Raw genomic sequence first — 25,852 nt, 5'->3', positions numbered from 1 at the left:
CAAGGCACAGACCCTCCCTGGCCCCTATTGCTGTCCCGGCGCCGCCTCAGGGCACGGATCCAGTGCCAACCTTCCCTGGCCCCAGGCACTGATCCAGAGCCGCCCCGAGACACGGAGTCGCCCCGGCCGCGAGCACGCTCCCGGTGCTGCCTCAGGGCACGGACCCTCCCTGGCCCCGGGCGCGCTCCCGGCGCCGCCTCGGCCGCGCCCGAGGCGGGAAAACGCTCCCGGCGCGTGCTGGGGGCGGGGCTAGGCGGCACGATGGGCGTGGCCTGCGCGCGCCCGCCCCTCAGCCGCTGTTCGGGCGGAAGGGGCGGGGCCCGGTGCGCCGCGCGCCCGCGCGTGGCCCTACGGAAGCCGGGCTGGCGCGCTCGTGTCCCGGCGGCGGCTGAGGCGGCGGCCCCGGCCTGAGGGGCTGGGGGGGGGGTCCCGGGGTCCGGACGGGACAGGGGACGGGATGGCGGCACCGTGAGGAGCTCGGTGAGCGGCGGAGGGGCGCCCTGGGGCCTGCTGCGGCGGGAGGAGCCGGTGGTCGGGCCAGGGCGGGCAGGGCGGGAAAGCGGCCTCGGGGGGAGGCTGGAGCGGGAGCGGGCCTGGGAGCGATGAGGGGGCCGTGAGGGCGCGGGGTGTGGGGCGGCGGAGCGAGGGCCATGGAGGCCGCTGCGGAGCGGGTGCCGTGGGGGAGGCAGAGGGCTGGGGCCGGCAGAGGGTGCTCAGTGTCCCGTGTGTCGCTCGCAGCACCCTCCGCACGGACTGGATGCCCACGGGCGGCAGGACGCTGTCACACGCTGCCCGCGCTCTCGGCAGGGGCACAGCGCTGTTCTGCCCTCGCCCACAGCTCCCCGCGTCCAGGCCGCTGTCCCGCCGTGCCGGAGCCAGCCGCGGGTGCTGGTGCCAGCTGCTGTCCCAGCCTGTCCCGGTGCCATCCCCGCAGCCCGCGGTTCCCCTGTCGCTGCTGTTGGGCAGCTGGCTGCGCTCAGCCTGCGCGGCTGCCGGGGACATGGCGGAGCAGCGCTACTGCGTGGACTATGCCAAGCGAGGCACCGCGGGCTGCAAGAAGTGCAAGGAGAAGATCGTGAAGGGGATGGTGCGCATTGGGAAGATTGTTCCAAATCCTTTCACCGAATCTGGAGGGGACATGAAGGAGTGGTACCACGTCAAGTGCATCTTTGAGAAGCTGGATAAGGCCCGGGCCACCACTAAGAAAATTGAAGACATCACAGATTTGGAGGGGTGGGAAGAACTGCAGGATGAGGAGAAAGAAACAATCAACAAGTACATCTCAGGTGAGGCTTGAGGTAGTGCCAGGGTAACTTTTCTTCCTATTTTCAAGTTATGCCAGAGGGTGTCACCCAGCTTTGCCTTTGCCATGAAATCCTCATGGATTTATTTGTGTGGCTTAGGGACAAAGTGTGTGGTGCTGCTCCAATCCCTGTCTCAGCCATGTAGGAAAGGGAAAAAATGGTCACTTCTACAGTGACACTCCTTGTTTCATTTGTCACACCTGATTGTGGACAAGGCCCAGGTGATTTAATTAATGTGCAGTTAAAACCCATGAGGAAGCATCAGTTATTTTCCATTTCCCCCATTTTCCATGCTCTTTAATATATTACGTACTGTTCTAACTTCTGTTATCTGATAAACATCTGGGGTTTTTTTTCCTCCAACTCCTATTTCTTTTAAGGCTGTTTGCTTTGTAAGCTACATAATATGGTGAGGGATGTATGAGATTATTCCTGACTGCCTCTTTGAACCTTTCTGCTTTCCAGAAGCCAATTCCAAGACTGGAGGCACTCCAAAGAAAAAGGTGATAGTGCAGGCAAAACTCACTGCCACAGGACAGCTGACCACAAAAGATCCACCAAAGAAATTCTCTGGATTCTCTGGTAAGAATTAAGAAACTGGTTCTGGGAAATCAGTTTGTTTTAATCTCAACATCAAGAGGTGTTTTAGCTTGGCTCAGATTGGTAGGTTTTTATCTATAGGTTATCTATAGGTTTTTACTCAGATTTAGTGGTTTTTAATTCTGGTTTGTCAAAAGCTGTCAGGGCTTGAAAGAACATCTTGAAAGATGTTTAGATTTCCAGTTTTCCCTAGGAGACAAAAGTTCTGCCATGACCCACATTGTCAGGCTGACTCCAACTCCCTGTATCCATTGGCTCATTCCAGCCAAACTGAAGGTGTAGGATAAAGTTATCCCATGTGGAGCTCAAAATCTGGAAAAAAACTGCTGAGGGATTCTCAGTTGTGTTCATGGAAAGGAAAACTTGTCCTGAGGAGCAGCTGCCAGCAGGACAATCCATCTGTGAGCTCTGACTGACCTGACACACACCTGGAGCTCCAGACTGCCCAGAGCCAAAGACATCAGATTGGTGTTTGGAGACAAAAGGGATGGGGATGTATTCCCGTAAAAATTGATAAAACAGAGGAATCTGCAAGGAGACATTAATTTTCACCATGGTTTAGTCATATTTTTCTAGTAGAATTAAGATCTAGGAAATTCTAGTGTAAAGTTGGAAGGTTTTTAGAAAAGTCATAAATTTCAGCTCTGAAGCTTTGCCAGCACACTGGGATTGTTCCCACCTTGCCAGGCAGAGCTAACATCAACATTTCCTCCGTGTTGTTACAAAAACAACTTGTGATGTGTCTGATACAGCCAAGCCAAAGAATTCAGAAGATTCTCCTGCCAAGCCTTCCTCGCAGAAGCCGAGCCTGTCTGCAGCCAGGTGTGACCCCCAGCACAAGGACTGCCTGCTGCGCGAGTTCCGCAAGCTCTGCGCCATGGTGGCTGAGAAACCCAGCTACAACGTCAAAACCCAGATCATCCAGGACTTCCTCAGGAAGGGATCTGCAGGAGGTATGGATCCACCTGGGAATTCTCAGCTCTCTCACAATCAGCTTTGCAAAGTCTCAAAAGGAAAGGGGAGATTCAAAGCTGGTTGTTGTGTGTGCTCCCAGCCTTGTGCTGTGGTGATTTCTGAGCTGTGGAGGTAATCTTTGAAAAGTGAGCTCTGCAAATATCAAATTCAGACAAAAATGTCTCACTCAGGTGTAGATGCCCAGTTTAGAGGCAAATTGTGGCTATTTCCCCTAAGAATTCCAAGCCCCACCTGTGGGTTGTATCCCCAGGATTACGCAAATGGACACAACCAACCAGAACCTGGACATGAAAATAAATCCTCACTGTTATAATCTGCTTTTTTTCTTTTTTTTTCTTTTTTTTTTTCCAGATGGTTTTCATGGTGATGTATACCTGACCATTAAGATGCTGTTACCAGGTGTCATTAAAATAGTTTACAACTTGAATGATAAGCAGATTGTAAAGCTGTTCAGCAGGATTTTTAACTGCAACCAGGAAGAAATGGTCCGGGACCTGGAGCAGGTGAGTGCAGACAGCTGCTCTCCTAATTTCTGCTCTTCAGCTCTTTGCTTATGGAAATTCTGTAATGCTTTAGGTTTTTTACTCCTTAGCTTGACTGTTAGAATGGGAGATGGTGATTTATTTTGGTTTTCCTTGACTTTAGCAGTTTTCATAGCATTTTCTGCCATCTGGAACCTGTAGAAAATCATGTTTAAATGGAAAGCAGGATAAGAATTCACCTGGCAAAGCTTTAGAAAGCAAGACTAAAATTACCTAGGCGAGGTGGGGTGCATCTGTTTGTCTAAACTCCTTTGTCTGGCACATTGCTACAGAACTGAGTTATATTCCTCTTTTTGTACCATCACACATCAAAACCTGGGATTCAATTAACAGACCTGTCACTGGCAGCTGCAGTTGGTTATTACAATTAAGCTGCTGCAATTGCAGGTGCTCAGTTGTGCAGTGAGTCCCTGTGATTGACTGTGCACCCTGTGATTCACTGCAAGGTGCAGAAAAGGGGTGAATTAGATAATAATGGTAATTTTTTCATCTCTGTTCATTGCCTTGCTGTGTACTGCCTTCTAGTGACATCACTAGCCTGTCCCGTGTCCTTGGATTTACAAGTGGATTTATCCTGAGGAAATAAATGGTCTGTGCTGCTGCAGCAGTGAAAAATAGAGCCATGAGATGATGCTGGTACTCTTAATTACCTTTCTTGGCAAATTAAACAGCTGAGCAGCTTTACGTGTCGTGGCAGCTTCTTTAAGTGTTTGATTCCAATGTCTTGGTGCAATCCTCACTGGAACCATGCAGAATCCCCAGTGGCACCCCATTCTCTGGCCATGCCTCTCATCCACACCCTGGTTTTGTTTTTGGAGACAGGGAGATGTTTCTGAGACCATCAGAATCTTCTTTGAGCAGAGCAAGACCTGTCCTCCAGCAGCCAAGAGCCTCCTGACCATCCAGGAGGTGGATGAGTTCCTCATGCAGCTGTCCAAGCTCACCAAGGAGGATGACCAGCAGAGTGTCCTGCAGCAGATCAGTCGCAGGTGAGGGAAGGAATCAACCTCTGAAGGTTTGCCCAGACACTGGAGTGGTTCTCTACAAGCTGGAGAGGGTGAAAAATGAATCATGAGCCACTGAAACTGAACTTAATTAGCATCTGTAAGCTGCTGTTAGTGGTGTGATTGAGACACCTTGACAGCAGTGGAGAGCTTTTATGGCTGCTTGTTCGTGCTAGAGAACTTTGTCCCTGCCTGTCAGGACACTTCAATCAAACAAATGATTTTCAACAACACCCTAATGGTGCTTAGCTGTTAATTAAGTTGCTGTTCTTAAGCATGTTGGGAAAAGCCTTCAAGTAATTTAGACAAAGATTTTTGGTCTGGCTCAGTTTGTGTTGATGTGAGGCTGAGGATTTTCCGATAAGTTACTCTTGATGCATTAATTAAGTACATTTTGGAAGGTACATCAACACTGAGGCAGAGTTAATGTTGGCATCAAGATGCTGGAAAGCTTTTTGGATATTCCCTTGTGTCTCTGAGGTGTCACTATTAACATGATTAGTTTGACCCTCTGCAAAGAGGGGACCTTTTTTTAAAGAGACCTGGATAATTTTCTTTTCAGCTGGAAAGTTCACTTCACACCTTGACTGAATCTTTTCCTCTTCAGGTGTACAGGCAACGACCTGAAGTGCATCATCAGGCTAATTAAGCATGACTTGAAAATGAATGCTGGAGCAAAGCACGTGTAAGTGACAGGAATCCAGAAAAGCTCATTTCCTGAGGCAGCAGCAGCCCTGGGGCTGATCCATGCTCCCCCTCTCTCTGTGCTTTGCAGGTTGGATGCTCTGGATCCCAATGCCTACGAGGCATTCAAGGCCTCGAGGAACCTGCAGGACGTGGTGGAGAGGGTGCTGCAGAACCAGCAGGAGGCAGAGAAGGTGCCAGGGCTGAAGAAGACCCTGAGTGTGCAGGCCTCACTCATGACCCCAGTGCAGCCCATGCTGGTAGGTTGGGCCTCTCCTGGCAGCCAGGCAGGGACAGAGACCCCACCTGGGAGGGTCAGGAGCCAGGACAGTGTGGGCTGGCTCTGTGCAGAGCTCAGGGTTGTTTAATCCCCATCTGGGAGGTTCAGGAGCCAGGCAGTGCTGCAGTGGCTGTTGTCAGGCTCAGGGTTGTTTAATCCCCATCTGGGAGAGTCAGGAGCCAGGGCAGTGGCTGTGCAGTGTTCAGGGTTGTTTAATTCTAGTTTAGAAGGCATCTCCTACCACCAGGCCAAGTATTCAATATACTCAGTAACTGCCAAACTAAAACCTTCCCTTGCTCTCAGTCTTTTGTATTTGTTTGCTCTCATTGCAGAAGTTGATCCTTTCTCTGGAAAGAGTGTAAGCTTTCCAGTGGATTAGAGAGTCAAATAAGTCAGGCTTTTTGTGTGAACAAAGCAGAGTTAAATATTTACTTGTGGGCTGAGCACACTCCTACAGAAGGCACAGTGCACATTTTAAAGCTTTTGGAAGGGATAAGCACTGAAAAGCTGTAATTATCTGGGCATATGCGGATATTAGTACGTGAATAATTAAGGAGAACTTGGACTCGCTAACAGAGATTCTGGACAAAAACCTCTACAGGGGGATTCATTGTAGCTCATTCATGAACTTGGGTAAGAGCAGCTTTATTTTCCATGTGTCAGTGGGGTTTGTCCCCTGTGTCCCCAGGCTGAGGCCTGCAAGTCCATCGAGTATGCCATGAAGAAGTGTCCCAACGGGATGTACGCCGAGATCAAGTACGACGGCGAGCGCGTGCAGGTGCACAAGAACGGGGATCACTTCAGCTACTTCAGCAGGAGCCTCAAGCCTGTGCTCCCCCACAAAGTAAGCACTGGGCACTGCCTCACCCCTCCTGCCAGCTCCTCCTCTGCATTCCCAATATTTCCTTCTATAGGCAAGGAGAATTCCTTCTCATTCCTGATTTATTTATGTGTAGAATGTGGAAAAGCAACACCTAAAACTGTAATAATTTAATTCTGGTACACATTAAGAGCTTGGAATTAAATTTCATCTGTCTGCTGTAGAATCCTCTCTATGCACTGCATTTTGGGAACCTTGTTGCCAGTTGGGTGACTTGGTTCTGTTTATTAAAGCCTCACTTTTCTATTTGTGGGTACCATAGAAGTGCAGATGTGCCTCATATACTTATGGAGAAAACACCTGCATTGGAGTGAATCCCTCTCTTCAGCCAGTTATTTTCTTTTTTTTTTTTTCTTTTCTTCTTTTCCCAAGGTAGCCCATTTCAAGGATTTCATCCCCCAGGCTTTCCCTGGTGGGCAGAGTATGATTCTAGATTCAGAAGTTCTCCTGATTGACAATAAAACTGGCAAGCCACTTCCTTTTGGGACTCTTGGTGTGCACAAGGTAAAAACAAAAATAAATAAAAAGGCTTTTTGTGTTTGGAGGCTGTTACACTGCTGACTTAAACACAATCTGTTATCACAGGATAATTTCAGAGCTCTGGTGCTTGTTAGAGCATCTGGGGGAAAAAAAATAAGATTATTGAGAAGGCTGACATTGAAAAGCTACTACTCTAATACAGTAGATTTGATATTAACCTGATCCCTGGCAGGACATTAACAGAAATTAATTTCAATAATACTACAAAAATCTTTGGACAATGTTACAATTCTGTCATTGTTTCTCATGGCTTGAGCAATGTATGGCAGCCTGGGGGACCACAGGGATGCAGTGATTATTCCATGCAAATGTTATGGAGTGCTTGTGTCTAGGCTGAATGGGGGTGAGGAAAAGGACAGGAAAATGAAAATTAAACTATGAGTGCTTAAGTTAAAAGTAGCCATTAATCTGCTGTCTGTAGAAATGTGGTGGGTTTTTTGCAGCAGTAGTGACAGATGTTACATTGCCCAAAACCATTAATATTTTTAGCATTATTTTCCATTCCTATGAAATGAACATTTTTTATGTTCTCAGCTTGTGCTTGGACTCATTCAGTGTAAATCTGAATTCTCAGAATGCTTCTTTTAGAAGAGGCATAAGCTTATAATACCTAAAATATTACAGAGATTAAAATCCATCATTTTATTACTTTGCTAAAACTGTTTGCTGTGACTGCAGAATTGTTTTAATTGTATTTCAGAAAGCTGCTTTCCAGGATGCCAACGTTTGCCTGTTTGTGTTTGACTGCATCTACTTCAATGACATCAGCCTGATGGACAGGTATGGCTGCCAGGGGAGAGTGGCTGGGCTGGTTTCCTGGCATGAACTGGAAATCCTGGGCTGGAAAACCCCACTCATGCAGACAGACCAGTTCACCTGGGCTGTCAGACTGGGCATTCACTGGGAAATCAGGGCAGCATGGGAGGGCCCTTGCTGTGCCAAGAGTTCTTTTGTGGAGCTCCTCTTGCTCTCCAAAATATTGGGATCAGCTGCATCTCAGCTGCTCATCCCACATCCTCTAAACACACTGTTAGCACTGGAATTTCCTCCAGGAAGTGATAGGATACAAAGTAAGAGCTAGTTGTCCTCTCAGGAGCTCTCTAGGATGATTTAATGGCTTCAGCAGCTTTTTTCAATGTTCCTGTTGGGATTGCTGCCTGTCCCTCACTGTCCCTGCCCTGCTCCAGGCCCCTCTGTGAACGGCGCAAGTTCCTCCACGACAACATGGTGGAGATCCCCAACAGGATCCTGTTCTCAGAGATGAAACATGTCACAGTGAGTCCAGAGTGCCCCTGCAGCCCTGACCCTGCTCCTCCAGCACTTGGCTTTTTTTTATGATTAACTCTGAAAATTCACCCTGGCAAAATGGTTCTGCTTCTGCTCTGTGTGCAAGGCTTCCTGAGCCAACACTGTATTCTCATCTTTTCCTGGCTCCAACCCCTTCAGTATAATCTTAACTTGCATGCCTCAGGTTTCCTGGCTTGTTAATGATTTTGTAGCCATTGTCACTCTGACCCTGTTAGGAGGAGTTCAGTCCTGCTGTCACTCAGTGTGTGCTGTGCAGTGCAGAGCTGTGACTGCAGCCTGGTTGAAGGGAGCCAGACTTCCCAAACTGGCAGCTTCCAGTGCCCACACAGCCCTGAGACATTCTGGCTGCTAGAATCTGCATTTAGGCAGCAGCATGCTGGGATTTTCCTTTGACTATGCACAAGCCTGATGTCCCATTATTTTTCCCCATTGCTGCTGATTTCTGTGGCACCTTGACTTTGGTGGAGGATGCTTGGACATTTTGGGCAGAAGAAGGTTCATAGGTCCCAAGGCAGTTGGATGGAGAAGGAAGCAGGCACTGCTGGCTGAGCAAATCTGACTTGGGACATCCTGGGACACAGCCAGTGGGGCAGCCACGTCTCTGAGGGGTATTTTTTTATCAGACAAAGCTTCTCTTTTTGGGACATATTCCCAACTTAGTCACTGGGTGTGCAGCAAAGAGAAGATTTATCCATTTACAGGATCTGTGTACAGGATCCTCTTTGGAAAACTGTTGTGGAAGTGCCTCTTCCTCTCCCTGCAGCTGCTTTGGGTTTAGTGCACCACTGCTCCAAACACAAAGCCTGAAGAGCTGAGCCCTTTTTAGAGTCCTGAGCTAACCATGGTCCCTCTCCTTTGCAGAAAGCTTCAGATCTGGCAGACATGATCACCCGGGTCATCCGGGAGGGGCTGGAAGGGCTGGTGCTGAAGGATTTAAAGGCAAGTTCCCCTTCACTCTGTCCTGGTGTCAGCTGGGAATTTGGGAATGACAGCAGTCAGCTCTGAGACAGCAGAATCACACCCTGAGCATTCCAGAAACATCTCTGGGTTCCTCTCACCGCTGACACCCAATCCACTGCTCCTCCTGCTGTGCTCAGGACCTGCTGAGCTGGGTAAAGGGCTCAGGGCTGTCTGAGGAGGTGCTGCCCACCAGGGGATCTCTCTGAGGGGGCTCTGCCTTCCTTTGCACAGGGTAATTATGAGCCAGGGAAGCGCCACTGGCTGAAGGTGAAGAAGGATTATCTCAACGAGGGGGCAATGGCTGACACTGCTGACCTGGTGGTGCTGGGGGCTTTCTATGGACAAGGCAGCAAAGGTAGGTCTGGAGGTGGCTGAAGTCAGAGCTCTGTCTGCTCAAGGAGCTCCCAAAGTTTTCCTGTTCAGGCCTCCAGAATGAGGGTGGCTGGAGCAGTGGTTACCTGCTGCAGCCCATCATGTCCTTGCTGTGGCTCCAGAGCTGGAGGTGTTGGGCTGGGCTGTTGCCCAGTGCAGAGGCTCTGCTCAGCTTTGTCAGTGGCCCTGCAGCCATCACAAGCCCAAACCCCAAAGCCACAGAAGGATTTTGGCTCAGAAAAGCTGTCTTGTCCTGTGCAAGGTGTGAGCCCTGCTGTCCTGTGCAGGTGGGATGATGTCCATCTTCCTCATGGGCTGCTACGACCCCAAGAGTGAGAAGTGGTGCACGGTGACCAAGTGCTCTGGTGGCCACGATGACGCCACCCTGGCACGTCTGCAGACAGAGCTGGACATGGTGAAGATCAGCAAGGTGAGAGGGGAGCCAGGGGATGTTCAGGCAAGGGCTCAGCTGCACTGCAGGCTGGGAGTGCCCTGCCAGGAATGAATCAGAGTTAAAGCTCATCAGCCACAAGTGAGGAGTCAGAGCAGCCAGCTCCTGGAGGAGGCACTGCTGGGATCTGTACCCACACACTGAGTGGGAAGCCAGGCACCGTCTGTTTCCTGCTAGGACAAGGTTTTGTTGGGAAGATCCCAATTTTTTATCTGGATTTTTGGGCATGATGTGATTGGCAAAGGCAGTCACTAGATGGGGCTGTGGGAGGGAAGTGCTCAGTCAGACTCTGATCTGGTGGCTCCATAACCTGGGGTTGGAGTTAAGATTTCTGTCAGTGATTTATCTTGCTTTTCAAGACTTGAAAAATCAACAGAGAGCTGAATTTTAATATTACCTTGACATCCTGAAGGCTATTTGCATCAAGGTTGTAGAATCTTGAAAAAAAAAAAAAAGGGTAGTTTTACATGAATCACAATTGGAGTAACTGTTCTTGTTTCACACACAAAATGACAGGAATTGAGGGCTGTGTTTCAGGCAATATTTGTGATTTCCTAGATGAGAGAAGTGGCTGCAGATCAGTGCAAGTTCCATCCATGCAAAGGCAATGTAATACCTCTGTGCTGATCTATTGCTAGGTTGTGTTTCATCAGCTTCTGTTGTAGAATTAGGTTTATATATGATAATAAGTGTCAATAATGTGAATTTTGTGCTTTTAATTAATAGGATCCTAGTAAAATTCCAAGGTGGCTAAAAATCAACAAAATTTACTATCCAGACTTCATTGTCCCAGATCCAAAGGTAAGTGCTCTCATAATCATTTCACATTTAACATTTCCCAGCCCTTATTCTGCAGTCTCCTATAAACCCTTTAGAAGGACAACTTAGAAGTTGTCTGTGTTACAAAATAAATCTTCATAGTTGGAATGGGAGATTAAGCACAAGTTTTTATCTCTCAATCTTGCAGGTGCATTTGAGGCTAAGAGCTTCATGAAGAAATCACACCTGCAGCAGTTTTGGGAAATATTCTTGTGCATTAAATCCCTTCCAGAAGTGAGCTTGATTTAAATTTGAGATATGAGAAACCTGACTTTAAAGGGTTGAAACACAACTGCAACCCAAAAGTTGCTGTTGCTGTAGGGAATGTGTCAGTATGGCTGAAGGAGAAGGTGTGCTTAGAAATTGGCATTTTGTGTTAGTGAAGGCTTAGAGAAAAAGTGATTTTAACAATGAAGGTGACCAGGAAGGTCACTTTGTGTAGATGGAGAGTGAGTGGGGGTGAGGCACTCAGAGCTGGCTCTGAGGGAGCACAGGGGTGTGACACAGCTCCTGAGGGAGCACAGGGGTGTGACACAGCCCCTGAGGGAGCACAGGGGTGTGACACGGCCCCTCAGGGAGCACAGGGGTGATACTCAGGGCTCACTGAAGGGTGTAAGCTCGAGGGCACAGGGGTTGACACGCCCTGAGGGGCACAGGTGTATAGCCCTGAGGAGCACAGGGTGTGATATGGCTCCTGAGGAGCACAGGGTGTGACACGCCCCTGAGGGAGCACAGGGGTGTGACACAGCTCCTGAGGGAGCACAGGGTGTGACATGGCTCCTGAGGGAGCACAGGGTGTGACACAGCTCCTGAGGGAGCACAGGGTGTGACACAGCTCCTGAGGGAGCACAGGGTGTGATATGGCTCCTGAGGGAGCACAGGGTGTGATATGGCTCCTGAGGGAGCACAGGGTGTGACACAGCCCCTGAGGGAGCACAGGGTGTGATATGGCTCCTGAGGGAGCACAGGGTGTGACACAGCTCCTGAGGGGCACAGGGTGTGATAGGCCCCTGAGGGAGCACAGGGTGTGACACAGGTCCTGAGGCACAGGGTGTGACAGTGAAGGGCCCAGGTGGGTGAATCACGGGGGCCGGGTTGCATAGGCCGAGGGAGCACACGGGTGTGGCACGGTCCCATGACGGGTCCAGCGCTGTGACACGGCATCCTCGAGGGACACAGGATGGCAACAGCCCCGAACCTGCACAGCTCCAGGTGGGCAGCAGGGGTGACAGCTCCTGGACCAGGGGTGGATGCTCTAGGGAGCACAGGGGTGTGACACAGCCCCTGAGGGAGCACAGGGGTGTGACACGGCCCCTGAGGGAGCACAGGGGTGTGACACAGCTCCTGAGGGAGCACAGGGTGTGACACGGCCCCTGAGGGAGCACAGGGTGTGACACAGCTCCTGAGGGAGCACAGGGTGTGACCTGGTTCCCTCCCTGTGTGCAGAAGGCCCCGGTGTGGGAGATCACGGGGGCCGAGTTCTCCAAGGCCGAGGCGCACACGGCTGACGGGATCTCCATCCGCTTCCCGCGCTGCACGCGCATCCGCGATGACAAGGACTGGCAGACAGCCACCAACCTGCAGCAGCTCAAGGTGGGTCAGCAGGAGCCCTGCAGCTCCTGGCACCAGGCTGAGCTTCAGCAGATCACAGCATCCACTGAAGGCACCTCCTGCCTGTCGTGGCACCTTCCCTTTTCCCTTCGTGCCAGGCTCGGGCTGGGTTGTTCTGCTGGAGGCTCTCAGGTCCCTTGAGCTGTTGTGTTGCTGTGCCCTGTCAGAGAAGTCTCTGCAGGCATTGGTTCTGTCAGCTCCTGTGGCAGGGTGAGGAATTGCCTTCCTCAGAGGTGACCACAGAATCACAGAATGAACTGTGTTGGAAAAGATATTTTGAGATCATCAAGCCCAAACTATGACCTAACACCTCCTCAGCAGCTAAACCATGGCACTGAGTGCCAGGTCCAGGCTTATTGGACAGTGACTCCAGCACCTCCTTGGGCAGCCCTTTTTTCTCTCCATGCTCACTCAGTTTCCCATCACTTGCTGAGGCTGGGAGAGGCATTTGGGAAGTGCCTGTGGGTACCCTGGGGCACAGGGGCCAAGTGGCACTGGCCAGAACCCCTGGGCTGCAGCCACCTCAATGGCAGCCTTGGAGGAGCTCTGTGCTGCAGTCTGGGGCTGGCAGCAGCTGCCAGGGCTGCTGTGCCATGGAAAGCAGGAGTGATGCAGCCCCAGGGCCTGCCAGGATCCCGTGGGGAGGAGAGAGGAACAAACCCCTCTGCAGATGGGCCCTTCCCACAGTCAGACTGGGCACTGCTCATCCTTCAGGCTCTTGCTCTGTTGCAGATGATGTGGATGTGGCTTTAGCTCCACCTTAATGCCAGGAGAGGGGTGGAATGCAGGGAGCTGGGACAGGAAAATGACTGCAGAGGGGTGCAGGAAGAAAATGCTTTTGAGCAAACACTGCAGGGGGAGAACACCAGAGCTCTCTGTGCATACAGCTCATCTCCAGTGTCAGACATGATCTGTGCTGTTTCTCTGGGCAGGAGCTGTACCAGCTCTCCAAGGAGAAGGCTGATTTCAGTGTTACAGCTGGGGAGGAAGATGAGTCCACAGCTGGCAGCAGTGGAGAGAATGATGGCAATTCCAGGTCTTCCACACCTCACAGCAGTATTAAGAGTCCCCCAAGCAAGTCACCTGCAAAAGCCCAGAAGGCAGAAGGTAAGGTGATGGTGCTTTCAGGAGGGAGCCTGGGGCTGTGTCCTCTGAGTCCTTGCCTTCTGTGAGAGGCTTGATGATCCCACCTTTCCCATGGATCTCAGGGCTAATGGGAAAATCTGTTCAGATCCTTGGTTTGGCCCTGTAGGAATGGAGTGGCCACAGCTCTGAGATGTCCTGGGTTGGGAAAAGAGGGATGGAAACAGCTCTGGTGATGCTGTGCAGGTTTGTGCAGGTCACAGCCCTCTGGTGTGAGAGTGTTGGCCATGAGCCAGTGTTTGATTTGATTTGGATGGAGCTCGTGTGTGTAAAGGGACACGTGGCTGCAGGTGATTTCCTGGTGAATTGAGCTGGAACATGAAGCAGATTGCTGAGCAGTGTCACAGAGCACAGAGAGGTGGCAGCAGCAGCCTGGGAATGGGGCAGGAGGCTGCCCCACAGCATTTCCAGTAGAAAAATGGGTCTCACTAGTGAGAGTAGTTAATGGATTTTCCAGAAAGAGGAGAGAAAACTTTCCCCTTCTGCTCTTTACTCTTTCCCCCAACATTAATACACAACCACTATCTGCACAGAGCACGTGCATGAACTAAATTTTTGTTTTTAGACAGCAAAGGAGTCATTGAATCCCCTCAAAAATCCGAGGAGAGACGAGGGGAGAAGAGAAAAGCATCTGAGATGGAGGACAATGGAAAAAAGGTACAGACAGCAGCCATGGTGGGATGGGAGGAGGCTGGGGCAGCTGGGGTCTGTTCACTTCCATTCCAAGGAAAGCCTGTCTGCAGCAGTGTTCACAGAGGTCCCAGGATGAGGGAAGAGATGAGAATCTTGACTCCATGTTCAGAAGGCTGATTTATTATTTTATGATATATATATTAAAAGAAAACTTTATATTAAAACTATACTAAAAGAAGAAAGGATTTCATCAGAAGGCTGTCAAGGAATAGAAAAGAAATGATAACAAAATCTTGTGACTGACAAGAGAGTCTGAGCCAGCTGGACTGTGATTGGCCATTAATTAGCAACAACCACCTGAGACCAATCACAGATGCACCTGTTGCATTCCACAGCAGCAGATAATTTTTGTTTACATTTCGTTTCTGAGGCCTCTCAGCTTCTCAGGAGAAAAGATCCTAACAAAAGGATTTTTCATAAAATATGTCCGTGACACCTGTCCATTCCCATTCCAAGGAATGCCTGTGTCCATTCCCATTCCAATGTCTGTGTGCATTCCCATTCCAAGGAATGTTTCCCCAAGCTGTGTTTCTCCCCCAGCAGCCCCTGCTGGACATTTTCACGGGGGTGAAGCTGTACCTGGCGCCCTCGGTGCCGGACTTTGCGCGGATCCGCCGCTACTTCATCGCCTTCGACGGGGACCTGGTGGAGGAGTTCGACACGGCCTCGGCCACCCACGTGCTCGGTGGGGACATTGATGACAACCCCGGGGCGCAGCGGGTGACGCCCAGGTGGATCTGGGAGTGCATCAGGAAGCGCAGGCTGGTGGCGCCGTGCTAGCACACCCAGCTGGGAATGGGGAGGGGAGGGAACGGGAGATCCCTCCCTCCGTGGAGGGGTGGATAGACAGGAAGTGCCCTCGGTAGCTACAGAGATCCAGAGCAGCCCTATGGAATGAATTTAAAAAGTTCTCTGAAGAAATGTCACTGCTGAATCCCATCTTCCTGCCCGTACTTGTAGACCACCACCCTCATCCAGGTGCTGGTTTAGTCTCCTTGGGTTTTTAAAGATTGGGTATTTTTATAGATAAATAAAACTGAAGCAGCTTCTCCTTTGCTGTCAGGATTTATTTTCCAAAGGTTCTTCTCTTCCTGCTCAGGAGAACAGAGCAGCAGCTCCATGGGACTCTTGGCTGTGCTGCCAAGGTCATTTGTGCTGTCAGGTAATTTTTTTTCCCCTGTATCCCCCACTAACAGCATTTCAGCACCTGGGATCCCAATTTCTGGCTGAGGTTCAGCAGTAGCTGTAGGATCTCTGCTTGTAACAGATTCAGAAACAAAGATAACAACTAAATCACAATTCAACTTTATTACAAAATTATAAACCAAACTTCTGTACCAAAACTAGTAAGTTGAACTGTCATAGTACCAGAGGATTTAATAGTGAATAACATGCCCTTTCAAGTAGAATATTAAGTTTTAAAATCTTTAAACAATGTACAGTGTACATAAAGCACATAAATATTTCCATTTACTTTATTAGTTCAGAACATTATATTCCTTTGGATCATTAATCAGTTTCCTCCAGGTTTTGATTTTCCTTTAAAAACAACTCACTCATATCCATAAGTAGAGAATCCATTTTTACAAGGGAAACAAGAAGAGTCCTCCCTTCACAAAGCACATTTTGGAGTCACAGGGTGGGTGGATCTTCTCATCCCTAAAATCTCAGGCATTGATCTGCAGCTTGATTTGACTGCTGTACACAATAAGCCTACCCTGTACAAGGAAAAGTACATCTATCCATAGGGGAATCATCATCTTCCTGCTAAATTCCCCCAGCCCTGAGTTTACTGAAAAATATGACAACATGAATTTTCACAGTGGATTTCCTAAATGAGGCTGTTCAGCACATTGTGTATTCCTGCAGCTCTTGGAGCTCCCCGTGCTCTCTGCAGAGCAAACAGAGTCACTCCTTAGCTGCCCTTTTCTCTGCACTGACTTGTTCACTGTGTTCTCCTGCTGGATCTGTTACACCTTAAAGATTAAAGAACAGCCTGACCTGGGACAGAGGTAGGGCTCAGAATGCTGAGTGCAGTCAAGCTGCAGTTCTGTGGAGTTCTGAGGCCCCCTCAGTGAGACATCCCTGGCTCTCCTGCTGCCCCCTGAGCCATGGATGTCTCACTGAGGGGCTGCTGAAGTGTCCCTGTGCAGGGCACACGGGTGCCTGTGCTGCTGCCATCCCTGCCCAGGAGCTCTGGGGAATCCCTGCAGTGCCCCAGGAGCCCCCTGGCTCTGTGCTGCTCTCTGCTGGCAGCCAGGCTGGGCACAGTGCCATCCATGCTGAGGGACACTGAGGGCAGCACTGGAGCCCTGGCTGCCTGCAGGCCACTGAGGGGAAATGACACCAGTTAAAATCACCTCCAGGAGGAGCTGCCAGACTCCTCTTCCAGCTGAACACACTGCCCAGGAGCTGTCAGGGATCAGGCCACAGCTTCTCCCCATCCTCCCCAGCAGAAAGGACAAAACTGCTTTGGTAAGCAGTGGAAGGTAACAGACCTGTAAAACTGAGCCCTGGGGAGGATGGGGAAGCTGATCTGCAGTGGAGATTGCTCATGGAGCCAAGGGGGACAAAGGCTTTCTTCCATGATTCCCTTCTAAAAAAAGAAAAAGTCACCTGTACTTAAATATGATTGTGTAGCAGTGGAGTCCTCACTGCTCTGCAGCTCTGTGCTTTCCTCACCAAACCCTGGGGAAGGCTCAAGCCTTGGATTTGTAGCTCCCTCAGCAGGTGGGGACAGTTCACTTTGAGCCCCACCTCTGGCACGTGCTGTGAAATCAAAGTCACAAAATCAAACCAGAAACCTCCCTCTGGCACAGAAACAGAAACCCAGGACACAGGGCAAGGCTGAGCCTTCCCAGCCTCCCTCCCCAGCAGTTTTCAATAATACAAAGACAACCTTGATAAAAAATTACACATTTTCCACAATTGCACTAGGAATTAGGGAAAGCAGGGATGGTCTGCCTGTCCTGCAAGCATAACAATTTAACATTAAATTAAAAATAAAATTAACAAGCACAGTGACATTTCAACCTTCGCAAATCAAGTTGTTGCTGGGCAGAGCCTGAGCAACAAAACAAAGGACACTTTTTCAGACCCCAGTTCACTTTTATTATTCAGAGGAAACTACAAAGCCTCTGGAGCTGATCTTCCTGGTGGAAAGCTGGGCATCCATCTGTCCTCAAATTATCCTAGGATGGAGGTGGTTAATGATTGCTGGCAATGAGCTCCGAGGAGTCCAGGCACTGTGGTGTAAAGCACGATGGTGGGATGAGCAGAGCCGGGCACGGCTTGAGCAGAGCACTTTCCCCAGGCTTCCTCCTTGGCTCTCCGGCAGCAGGGTCGCGCTGATCTCCAGGGTAGCTGTTGGCAGGGATGTTGGCCCTTTCCCTAAGAGCACGGAGGCTTTAAGGCACGGCAGCGCCGAGCCCAGAGCCGCGCTAAGTCCTGAAGACGTGCACGGCGCGGATCACGTACTGCCGGCAGATGGGGCACTCGCTCATGCGCTTCCCGCACTTGGTGCACGTCACCATGTGCCCGCACTCCAGCAGCACGCAGTCGATGGCAGCGTCCATGCAGATCCTGCACAGGTTGTCCTCGGTGCTGGGGGGCCCAGCACCACCTGAGGGGACAGCACAGCACCCACGGGTCAGACACAGGGAGGGGGGGTGGGTTTGTGCAATCCCACTTGGCTCTGCTGGAGGGATTCCCTAAGGGACAAAGGGATTGCCCTTGTGGCTGCTCCATCAGCTGGCAAGGAGCAAAGCTTTAGGTTTCATACAGTAATTTCTGTGAGATGGACACAAAAAACTCTGAGATTTTCAGTTTGTGCAATCCCACTTGGCTCTGCTGGAGGGATTCCCTAAGGGACGAGGTGTGCAAAGGAATTGCTGCTCCATCAGCTGGCAAGGAGCAGAAGTTTTAGCTTTTACACAGTAATGTTTGTTTCCAATGTTTTACACAGTAAAATGTTTGTTGTTAATGTTTTACACAGTAATTTTTGTTCCCGTCTGTGAGATGGAAACAAAAACCACTGAGATTCTCAGTGATGAGGCAAATGAAGCAACAGGGGTCTCTCTTCCAAGTAACAGCACAAGAGGAAATGACCTCAAGTTGTGCCAGGGAGGTTTAGATAGAAATTTCTCCTGATACTAATTTTCAAAAAAGTTGTCAAGCTCTGGACAAGAGAGCACCCAGGGATCAGACAAAGGGAGGTGGGGTGGGTTTGTGCAATCCCACTTGGCTGTGCTGACAGGATTCCTAAGGGAGGAGATGTGCAAAGGAATTGCCCTTGTGGCTGCTCCATCAGCTGGCAAGGAGAAGTTTTAGCTTTTACACAGTAATTTCTGTGAGATGGAAACAAAAACCACTGAGATTCTCAGTGATGAGGCAAATGAAGCAACAGGGGTCTCTCTTCCAAGTAACAGCACAAGAGGAAATGACCTCAAGTTGTGCCAGGGAGGTTTAGATAGAAATTTCTCCTGATACTAATTTTCAAAAAGGTTGTCAAGCTCTGGAACAGCCTGCTCAGGGCATAAACAGCCCTGGGGGGAGTTAAATGCCATGTAGATGTGACATTTGGGGACCTGGTTTAGGGGTGGCTTTGGCAGTGCTGGTTGGACTGATCTTGGAGGGGTTTTCCCAATGAACAACTCCATGATTAAGGATCTCACTCACCAGGTTGATCGTCGGTGTCCAAAACTGCAACAGAAGAAGAGAGAGATTTGGTGAGAGAAGTGTTACCAGGCAGGGGCTGAAAACCCTGAGGGAGTTGCTAAACCAAAACTGCTTTTTGCTGATCACCATGGGAGGCTCAGCCTGGGCTCTGATCAGGACAGGTTCAACAGCTGACAAGAACCTTCTCTGATACTGAGCTTACAGAACTGCTAAAGCTTTCCAGAGATAAGGGATCCAAAGGATGTCTCAATTTTTAAGACAGCCTTGGAATGTGTGCAGAGTTTGGCTTTCCAGTGCTGCAGCAGCCCCTCGTGCCAGCTCCTCTGCTGTTACACAATCACCAAGGGATTGAACACAGATACAGAGTGAAAGAAGAGGATACCTTGCATCAAAAGCACAAGGAAATGAAAGAATGTAACCCCAAAACTGCTGTCTTAAATCCTGGATCATCCATAGAAGACAAAGCCTAGAGAGACGTGTTTAAGAAAACAACACTACTTTGGACAGCACTGAGAAACAAAGTATTAAAGTTTCTCTTGTAAGTAATTTACAAATATGTTTCTTTTTAAAGAAATCCCCTCCAAGTGCAAACTGGCACCTGGAAAATCAAGCCAGATATATTCTCTACACCTCTGTGTCCCCTCACAGCCACCTGTGCAGGCCCAGGAGCACTCTGGTGGTAAGAGAGTGAAACCCCAGCTATCCCCAGCAGTGCAGCCCTGGGAGCCACTGCTCTGAGCACAGGCCCTGCATCTCCCAGCTGCTCCTTGGTGGCAGTTTCCTGCCTGGGCAGGGCATTTCCCTGCTGGCTCTGCCAGGTACCACGAGCCAAGAGATAAGAGCTCAGCATATCCAGTCATGTACAGCCACACAGCTGTTGTGAGGTAGGAGTGCCCAGCTGGATCTGCTGGGGACATGCCCAACACCAAAGGTGAAGGATGCACAACACCAAAGGTGAAGGATGCACAACACCAAGGGTGAAGGATGCACAACACCAAAGGTGAAGGATGCACAACACCAAGGGTGAAGGATGCACAACACCAAAGGTGAAGGATGCACAACACCAAAGGTGAAGGATGCACAACACCAAGGGTGAAGGATGCACAACACCAAGGGTGAAGGATGCTCAACACCAAGGGGGAAGGATGCACAACACCAAGGGTGAAGGATGCACAACACCAAAGGTGAAGGATGCACAACACCAAGGGGGAAGGATGCACAACACCAAGGGGGAAGGATGCACAACACCAAAGGTGAAGGATGCACAACACCAAAGGTGAAGGATGCACAACACCATGGGTGAAGGATGCACAGCCCCTGTGCTGCTGCTGCAGGGCTTCCAGAACTCACTCCAAGGAGAGAGAGGAGTGGTGAGCAGAGCTCAGCTCCTTTCACTCTGTACAAAACATTCCCTCCTTCCTCCTCGCTCTGCTGCACCAGAAATGTCAGCTAAGCTCTATTTCCTTCCACAGCTGTCCATGAAAAGGCAAAGCCTGGACAACAGGCCCATGTTTGCTGTCTCTCACCTAGATGCTGAAGGTCCTTCTCTCTGTAGAGGCGAGTGACCCTCTCCAGCAGCTCCCATTTCTCACAGCAGCCTTTGTAGTTGACGAAGTTGCGGGCGAGGATTTCCTTCAGCTGCCGCACCGAGAGCGCGTTGATGTCCCCGACGCTGCTCAGGTCAGACAGGGAGGCCTTCCTGCCCAGCACCAGGTTATCCTCGGAGTCACTGGACTGGGGGAGCACACAGGGAATCAGTCATGCCCTCAGCACCATGAACTGGGATTAAAATCAACTGCCAGCATGTGTGCTAGCAGGGATTTGGGTTTGGATGTACAGAGAAATGGCTACTCTGAATTCATCTACCAGAAACACAAATCTTGAGATAGAAGTTAATAATTCCTGCCATGGTGTCCAAGTGACACCAGTTCTTTCTGTGTGTGGAGGACAAGGTGATGTCACAGAAGGGGTTGGTCATTCTCAGTGTTCATGTCTGCTAGCAAATCCAGCCCAGGTAAGCTGGTATTCCCTGCCATCAATCCCAGGACACACCAACCTGTATCTCATCCTCTGCTGCTGCTTCTTCTGCTGCATTCTCAGCTGGGCTTGGAGGCACGTGACCATTGGCCTGCAAGAGGAAACGAAGCTTTCACCAGCTGTGGGGCTCTGGAGGGAAATCAACTCCAGGACAGGGTCCCTGCAGCCCCTGAGCTCTGGAAGGACACAGGCAGGACAAGGCACAAGCCAGGACACTCACAGAGGGTTTTCCCTGGCAGCACTCACACAAAGTAACTTTAAAGCCCCAGTACAGAACTCCAGGCTGGATCAGGAGGAGATTTATACACAAATTTGTAATTGTGTACGTGCAGTCCTTCCCTGAGGGTCACACTGTGCTCTGGTGGGATGTCAGAGCTCTCAGTGCCAATTCTGCAGAACCCTCCTCTGACAGCTCAGATCTCACAGGAACCAGGCAAAATCTCCTCAGCTGGGGTCTGGAGTGGGCAGAGCCAGTGAGGGAGCAGCAGTGACAGGGCTGGAGGAGAAAGGCTGGGCAGTTCTTTGAACTCTTGATCAAATGAGCAGTGTAATTTCAGCTGACTCACCCCCAGCAGCCACTGCTCCCTCTGCTTTCCTACTGACAAAGAGGCTGTAATGTTACCGTCCCACTTATCCAAGTGGGGACTTGTTAATATTTACAGAGCCCAGGAATAACAATCAGGATCAAAGAGCCTGAACTGCAGCACCATGTCATGCAAGTCAGGACAAGAAGCTGAAATGGATCATGAGGCAGTGAGGGAAGGGAGCAGGGCTGGTAAAAACTGGAATGGCAATATCCAGAAAAACAGGGAATGAAAATGCCTTTTAATGATTTGTAAAAAACGTTCTCCCAGGAGAACTCTTCTTTTGAACTAGATTAATCTGCTGAGGAAGCAGAAGGTACACACATTTTCACAGCTCTGGCCCACAGGAAACTGAATACACCCATTAACTTTGTAACAGGACAAGGAGCAGATGTCAAACACTGAGTAAACTTTCCTTTAGCAGAGAGCAGAAAAACAAACAAAGCAAGGTCAATAAAAAATAATTAAACTCAAATGCCCCTGCCGAGGTTCATCAGAACTGCAGGTTCATCATAAACCAAGACTTGGCAACAGACTCAGGGTTTGTCTTCCATTGATCTGAGTGCAGGAGACACCAAAATCCTCACCCAGCCCCCATCAGCTCTGATCAGCTCCTGCTTTAGCCTGTCCTTGTTATCTGGCACAGGAATTAAAGAACAGAATCACCAATTTAATTACACCTACAAACACGTGCCAGAAACCACCAAGTACCAAAGGAAGCAGTCACAGGAGCATCCTGTGGCAAAGGAAGTGTGGATCACAGCACCAGAGAAAACACATCCCAGAGCAGTGGTGATGTTCTGAGAGTGAATGCTTGAGATATTCAGCACTGCCCACTAAATTTAATTCCATAATGAACAGCACATCAAAGTCAGTGACAGCAAATCACAGCTTTACACAGCAAAACCACATGCAACATCCTAGTAGCTAATCCAAAAATGGAGATGAATGAGTTTGCAAAAGATGGTTCTGGCCAGAGATTGTACCTGTTGGTGTTCCTGAGCTTCTGAACTTGAGATGGGATCTGCAGACACTGAGGACTCATCGTGTGAGGTAGGAGAGGCCAGGCTGGCTGGGGGGTGACTCACAAAGTCTTGCTGTTCACGGGCACTGGTATTAAATGTGTTTGTTCTTATCTGATCTTCCTGGGTAATTGCAGGCTGCTGGCCAAGGATCAGGAATACCAGGTCCTCCTTTTCACGACAGAACTCTGTGGAAATCTCATGGAGGGCCAAATAATCTCTCAGATCCTTCACCTTCATCTTGATCAGCTCCTCCCGCTGAAAAGCCGTGGCTCGGAAGCGCTGGCACAGGTGGCAGAGCAGGGGCCCACCCTCGGCCTGGTTTGAGCAGGACGTGCAAAAATTCTTCTTACAGTCCAAGCAGATGTGCTGGGAGAGAGAGGGGAAGAGTCAGAGCCAGCCCTGCCCTGTGCCAGCAGCACACGGTGCCACAGGCAGCAAGGAAGCAGCAGCTGCTCCTCAAGAACAATCAAACCTCCAATCCATGGAAACTGCCCAGTGGTCACCCATGTTCAAAGCACAATCAAAACCTCAATCCATGAAAAGTGCCCAGTGGTCACCCAAGTTCCTGGAGGAGAAAAAGGGTTGATCCCTGAGCAATCACTGAGTCTTAGAGAAGCCCCTTTCCCACTCCATTTACCCAGAATGAAATGTGATATCCTGACAAGATTCCCTCACAGGACAGGAATTTTCTGCACCTGCTCATGCAGTTTAAGGCAGAGGAAATTGAGATTGAGGCAGCAGACTTGAGTGAATTCCAGCTAGTTGTGCACATTGTGAATTCCAGCTAGTTGTGCACATTGCTCTCTGCATTAAGAAGCTCCAACATTGAAGGAACTACTTAAAAACATTTATCTTTCATAAATATCTGCTATAAATGATGTTCATCCCTCCTTTTTTTCCCCCTCCAATTTGCTGCAATCACTGAATTAATCTTGGTTGCACCATAAGAGGAACAGGGAACAGCAAGGTCTCACAGATATCAAAGAATCTGACATTTGTTTATACAAAAATAGCTTATTTTGAAAACAATATGCACACTTTATATCAGTTAGTGCTGGACAGAAAGTGTTGGAAGTTTTGGAAATGTTATGCCCCAGACAGTCAAAAACTTTATAGACTGAATTCTGTTGTTAAATGTTTATATTTGATACTGGTTCTGATCTTGTCACTCAGGGCTTGATTTTCAGAGTTCCAAGCACTCACAGTCCATGCTGACTTCTGCAGAACTTGACTGCTCAACCCTTTGGAAAGGCAAATTCTACATTTTCCAATAGGAATAGCAGCAGAGCAGCCACATTATGTGCCTGTCAAAAAGTCCTGAGGGAAGAGAGAAGTGGTTTCAGTGCTGTTAAAATGCCAATTCACAGTCTCAGAGGAGCCAAGCACCTCTGTGGAATTCTGACATCCCCATCCTTCAGAGCTGTGCAAGGGAAAACACACAGGTGGAGTTGAAGTAATAAATACAAACTCAAGGACAAAAATCTGGTTTGTGAACTGCTCTAGTGATTGAAGAACATCTCTAACTTCCCAGCTGAAAGAAAGCTGATGTTTTACAGGTATAAATACACTGCTTGCTCACAAAAGCTCTTTCTGATGCCCTTTTCAGGCTGAAACCCTCCCTGCTCCCCAGTTAACACTCCCAGGCCTCTCATTTAGAGCCTGTACTACACTCACAGTGACACTAACTGGAAAGAATCCCAATTTCCTGCTCAAGCATTTAAAGACTTTAACATTTCTACCACAGAGAGAAACTCTTGAAACTTTATCTCCAAACTGCTGTCTGGGGGCCTGCCAAGGAAAAGCAACTTTCCCCAATCACAAAGCGAGGCAGGAAGTGCAATTTCCACAGAACATCCAGCTTGGAGGAGTTTTCCTTAACTTCATCACTATAAAAAAATTAATATGTAATTGACTTCTTGTGACCCTGTGATTGCAGGAGCAATCCTGCTCCTTGGGGAGTTTTTAGGGCAGAGACAGGAACTGATGGCTGTGTGTGCCTAGAGCAGGGGAACAAAACAAATCCACAAAGGCACACAAGTGGAAAATAACCCTGTGGTTACACTGCCCTGTGAATCCCCCATCTCTGACATGGCAGCCATCAGATGAAGTGAGATTTTAAAACCCCAACAACACAAAAACTGCACAAAACAACCCAAAACCCTGAAGCAGCCCCGTTTTCTGTGGCAGGGGAAGCCTCCCCATGGCCTGCAGGCTCCAAAGGGAGCTCCTGGATTGCCAAGGACTTTCCACCAGCCAGGAAACCCCTTGAGCACTCCCACCTTGAGGTACCACCCAGCAAACACAGCACAAGGGCTCTCTATCAAACATGTTCTTGCAATTAACAGTAATCCTGCCTCAGTTATCAAAGGATGCATTTGGGAAGTGAAAATAAACCCAGGCATGTCTCTGACTTAGCAGCTCAGCACTAGGATTTATCTTCAGAGACAGAAAAAACCTCCCCAGCCTGTATCTGAGCAGCAAGTGTTTAAACATGGATATTTTGGCTACATCTCAGCATCAAGCAGCTCTTACACTTCACTGAAAGAGCATTAATTCAGGGCACTGTGTTCTTCAGAAGGATTAGTTTCAAATGTTGTTGCACATTAAAACTTTCCTAAAAGGTCAGGCCACATCTGCCTGCTGCTCACTGACAGCATGGTCAGACAGCCCTCAAATGCTTTATGTGGGGGAGTTTTGATGGTTTGTTGGTTTGGGGTTTTTGAAGCAATCTAGGCTATCCTTATGGCCACCAGTGCAGAAGGAATTAATTTTTATCCCCTGTATTTTAGAATAAACATGAACTGGTCACTGCAGTTCAAAGGTGCTGCTCTCCCAGGAGAGAATGCAATTTTCCATGCTGTCCTAGCAGCACTGTGAGATTTCACACACTGCTCCCTCCATAGCAACAGCACCGAGGAGTTCCCATGGCTCACAAACACACCAGGCTGTTCCAAGGGATGTTTTTATTCCCCCAGAGAGCTCAGGGGTGAGTCTGGCAGCCCCTCCTCAGCTGTTCCAGCACTCCCACCTGCAGCACAGGGCTCCAGTCACCCCCAGAGATCCCTGCTCAGGAGCTGGGCAGCAGGAAGGTGGGAGGAGGTTGGGGAGCTCCCTTTGGAATACAGAATATAAACCTCAATTTCCCTGACAGCCTGGAGCAGGAGCAGCTGGACATGAGCACAGGTACAGACAGCAAATCCCACAGGAAAAGGGGGAAGCTGCTGAGGGCAGGAATGTTTTCAACATCTTTAGCAGATCCTCCCCAATTTGTGCATCAGAGCATTCCCTCCCCTGTCAGGGAGCTCAGCTGGAGCCACTGATGGCTCTGAACAAGACCCTGCTCTGAGGGCAGCTCACACAGAA

General features: G+C 49.5%; 2 protein-coding genes across 10 annotated transcripts in view; one reads left to right on the top strand and one right to left on the bottom strand.

Moving 5' to 3' along the window:
• Window positions 1-359: 359 nt before the first annotated feature.
• On the top strand, window positions 360-15,218 carry LIG3 (DNA ligase 3). Of its 2 annotated transcripts, none has more exons than XM_064729336.1 (20): window positions 360-480; window positions 739-1,286; window positions 1,770-1,886; window positions 2,657-2,857; window positions 3,231-3,382; window positions 4,244-4,410; window positions 5,033-5,110; window positions 5,201-5,369; window positions 6,078-6,233; window positions 6,642-6,773; window positions 7,510-7,589; window positions 7,997-8,084; window positions 8,979-9,056; window positions 9,309-9,432; window positions 9,737-9,879; window positions 10,627-10,701; window positions 12,166-12,312; window positions 13,263-13,437; window positions 14,039-14,130; window positions 14,710-15,218. In XM_064729336.1, the coding sequence occupies exons 2-20, from the start codon at window positions 758-760 to the stop codon at window positions 14,944-14,946; spliced, it is 2,940 nt and encodes a 979-aa protein (XP_064585406.1). In that variant the 5' UTR covers window positions 360-480; window positions 739-757; the 3' UTR covers window positions 14,947-15,218. The 2 variants fall into 2 exon arrangements, with proteins under 2 accessions (XP_064585406.1, XP_064585405.1); XM_064729335.1 differs by having other exon boundaries at window positions 14,707-15,218.
• A 237-nt stretch (window positions 15,219-15,455) lies between these two features.
• The window catches only part of RFFL (ring finger and FYVE like domain containing E3 ubiquitin protein ligase), a 31,907-nt gene continuing 21,510 nt past the window's right edge, over window positions 15,456-25,852 (bottom strand). For all 8 annotated transcript variants that reach the window (XM_064729337.1, XM_064729338.1, XM_064729342.1 and 5 more), the window contains 5 exons: window positions 22,451-22,855; window positions 20,900-20,971; window positions 20,370-20,577; window positions 18,844-18,867; window positions 15,456-17,788 (listed from right to left, as the gene is read on the bottom strand). In XM_064729337.1, the coding sequence (XP_064585407.1) occupies window positions 17,607-17,788; window positions 18,844-18,867; window positions 20,370-20,577; window positions 20,900-20,971; window positions 22,451-22,855 (891 nt within the window). In that variant the 3' untranslated portion in view covers window positions 15,456-17,606. The remainder of the gene's footprint in view (window positions 17,789-18,843; window positions 18,868-20,369; window positions 20,578-20,899; window positions 20,972-22,450; window positions 22,856-25,852) is intronic.

This window comes from Zonotrichia leucophrys, chromosome 19, assembly GCF_028769735.1.
Source record: "Zonotrichia leucophrys gambelii isolate GWCS_2022_RI chromosome 19, RI_Zleu_2.0, whole genome shotgun sequence".
In the NCBI taxonomy this organism is placed as follows: domain Eukaryota; kingdom Metazoa; phylum Chordata; class Aves; order Passeriformes; family Passerellidae; genus Zonotrichia; species Zonotrichia leucophrys.
This window is presented reverse-complemented; position numbering and strand designations above follow the sequence as displayed.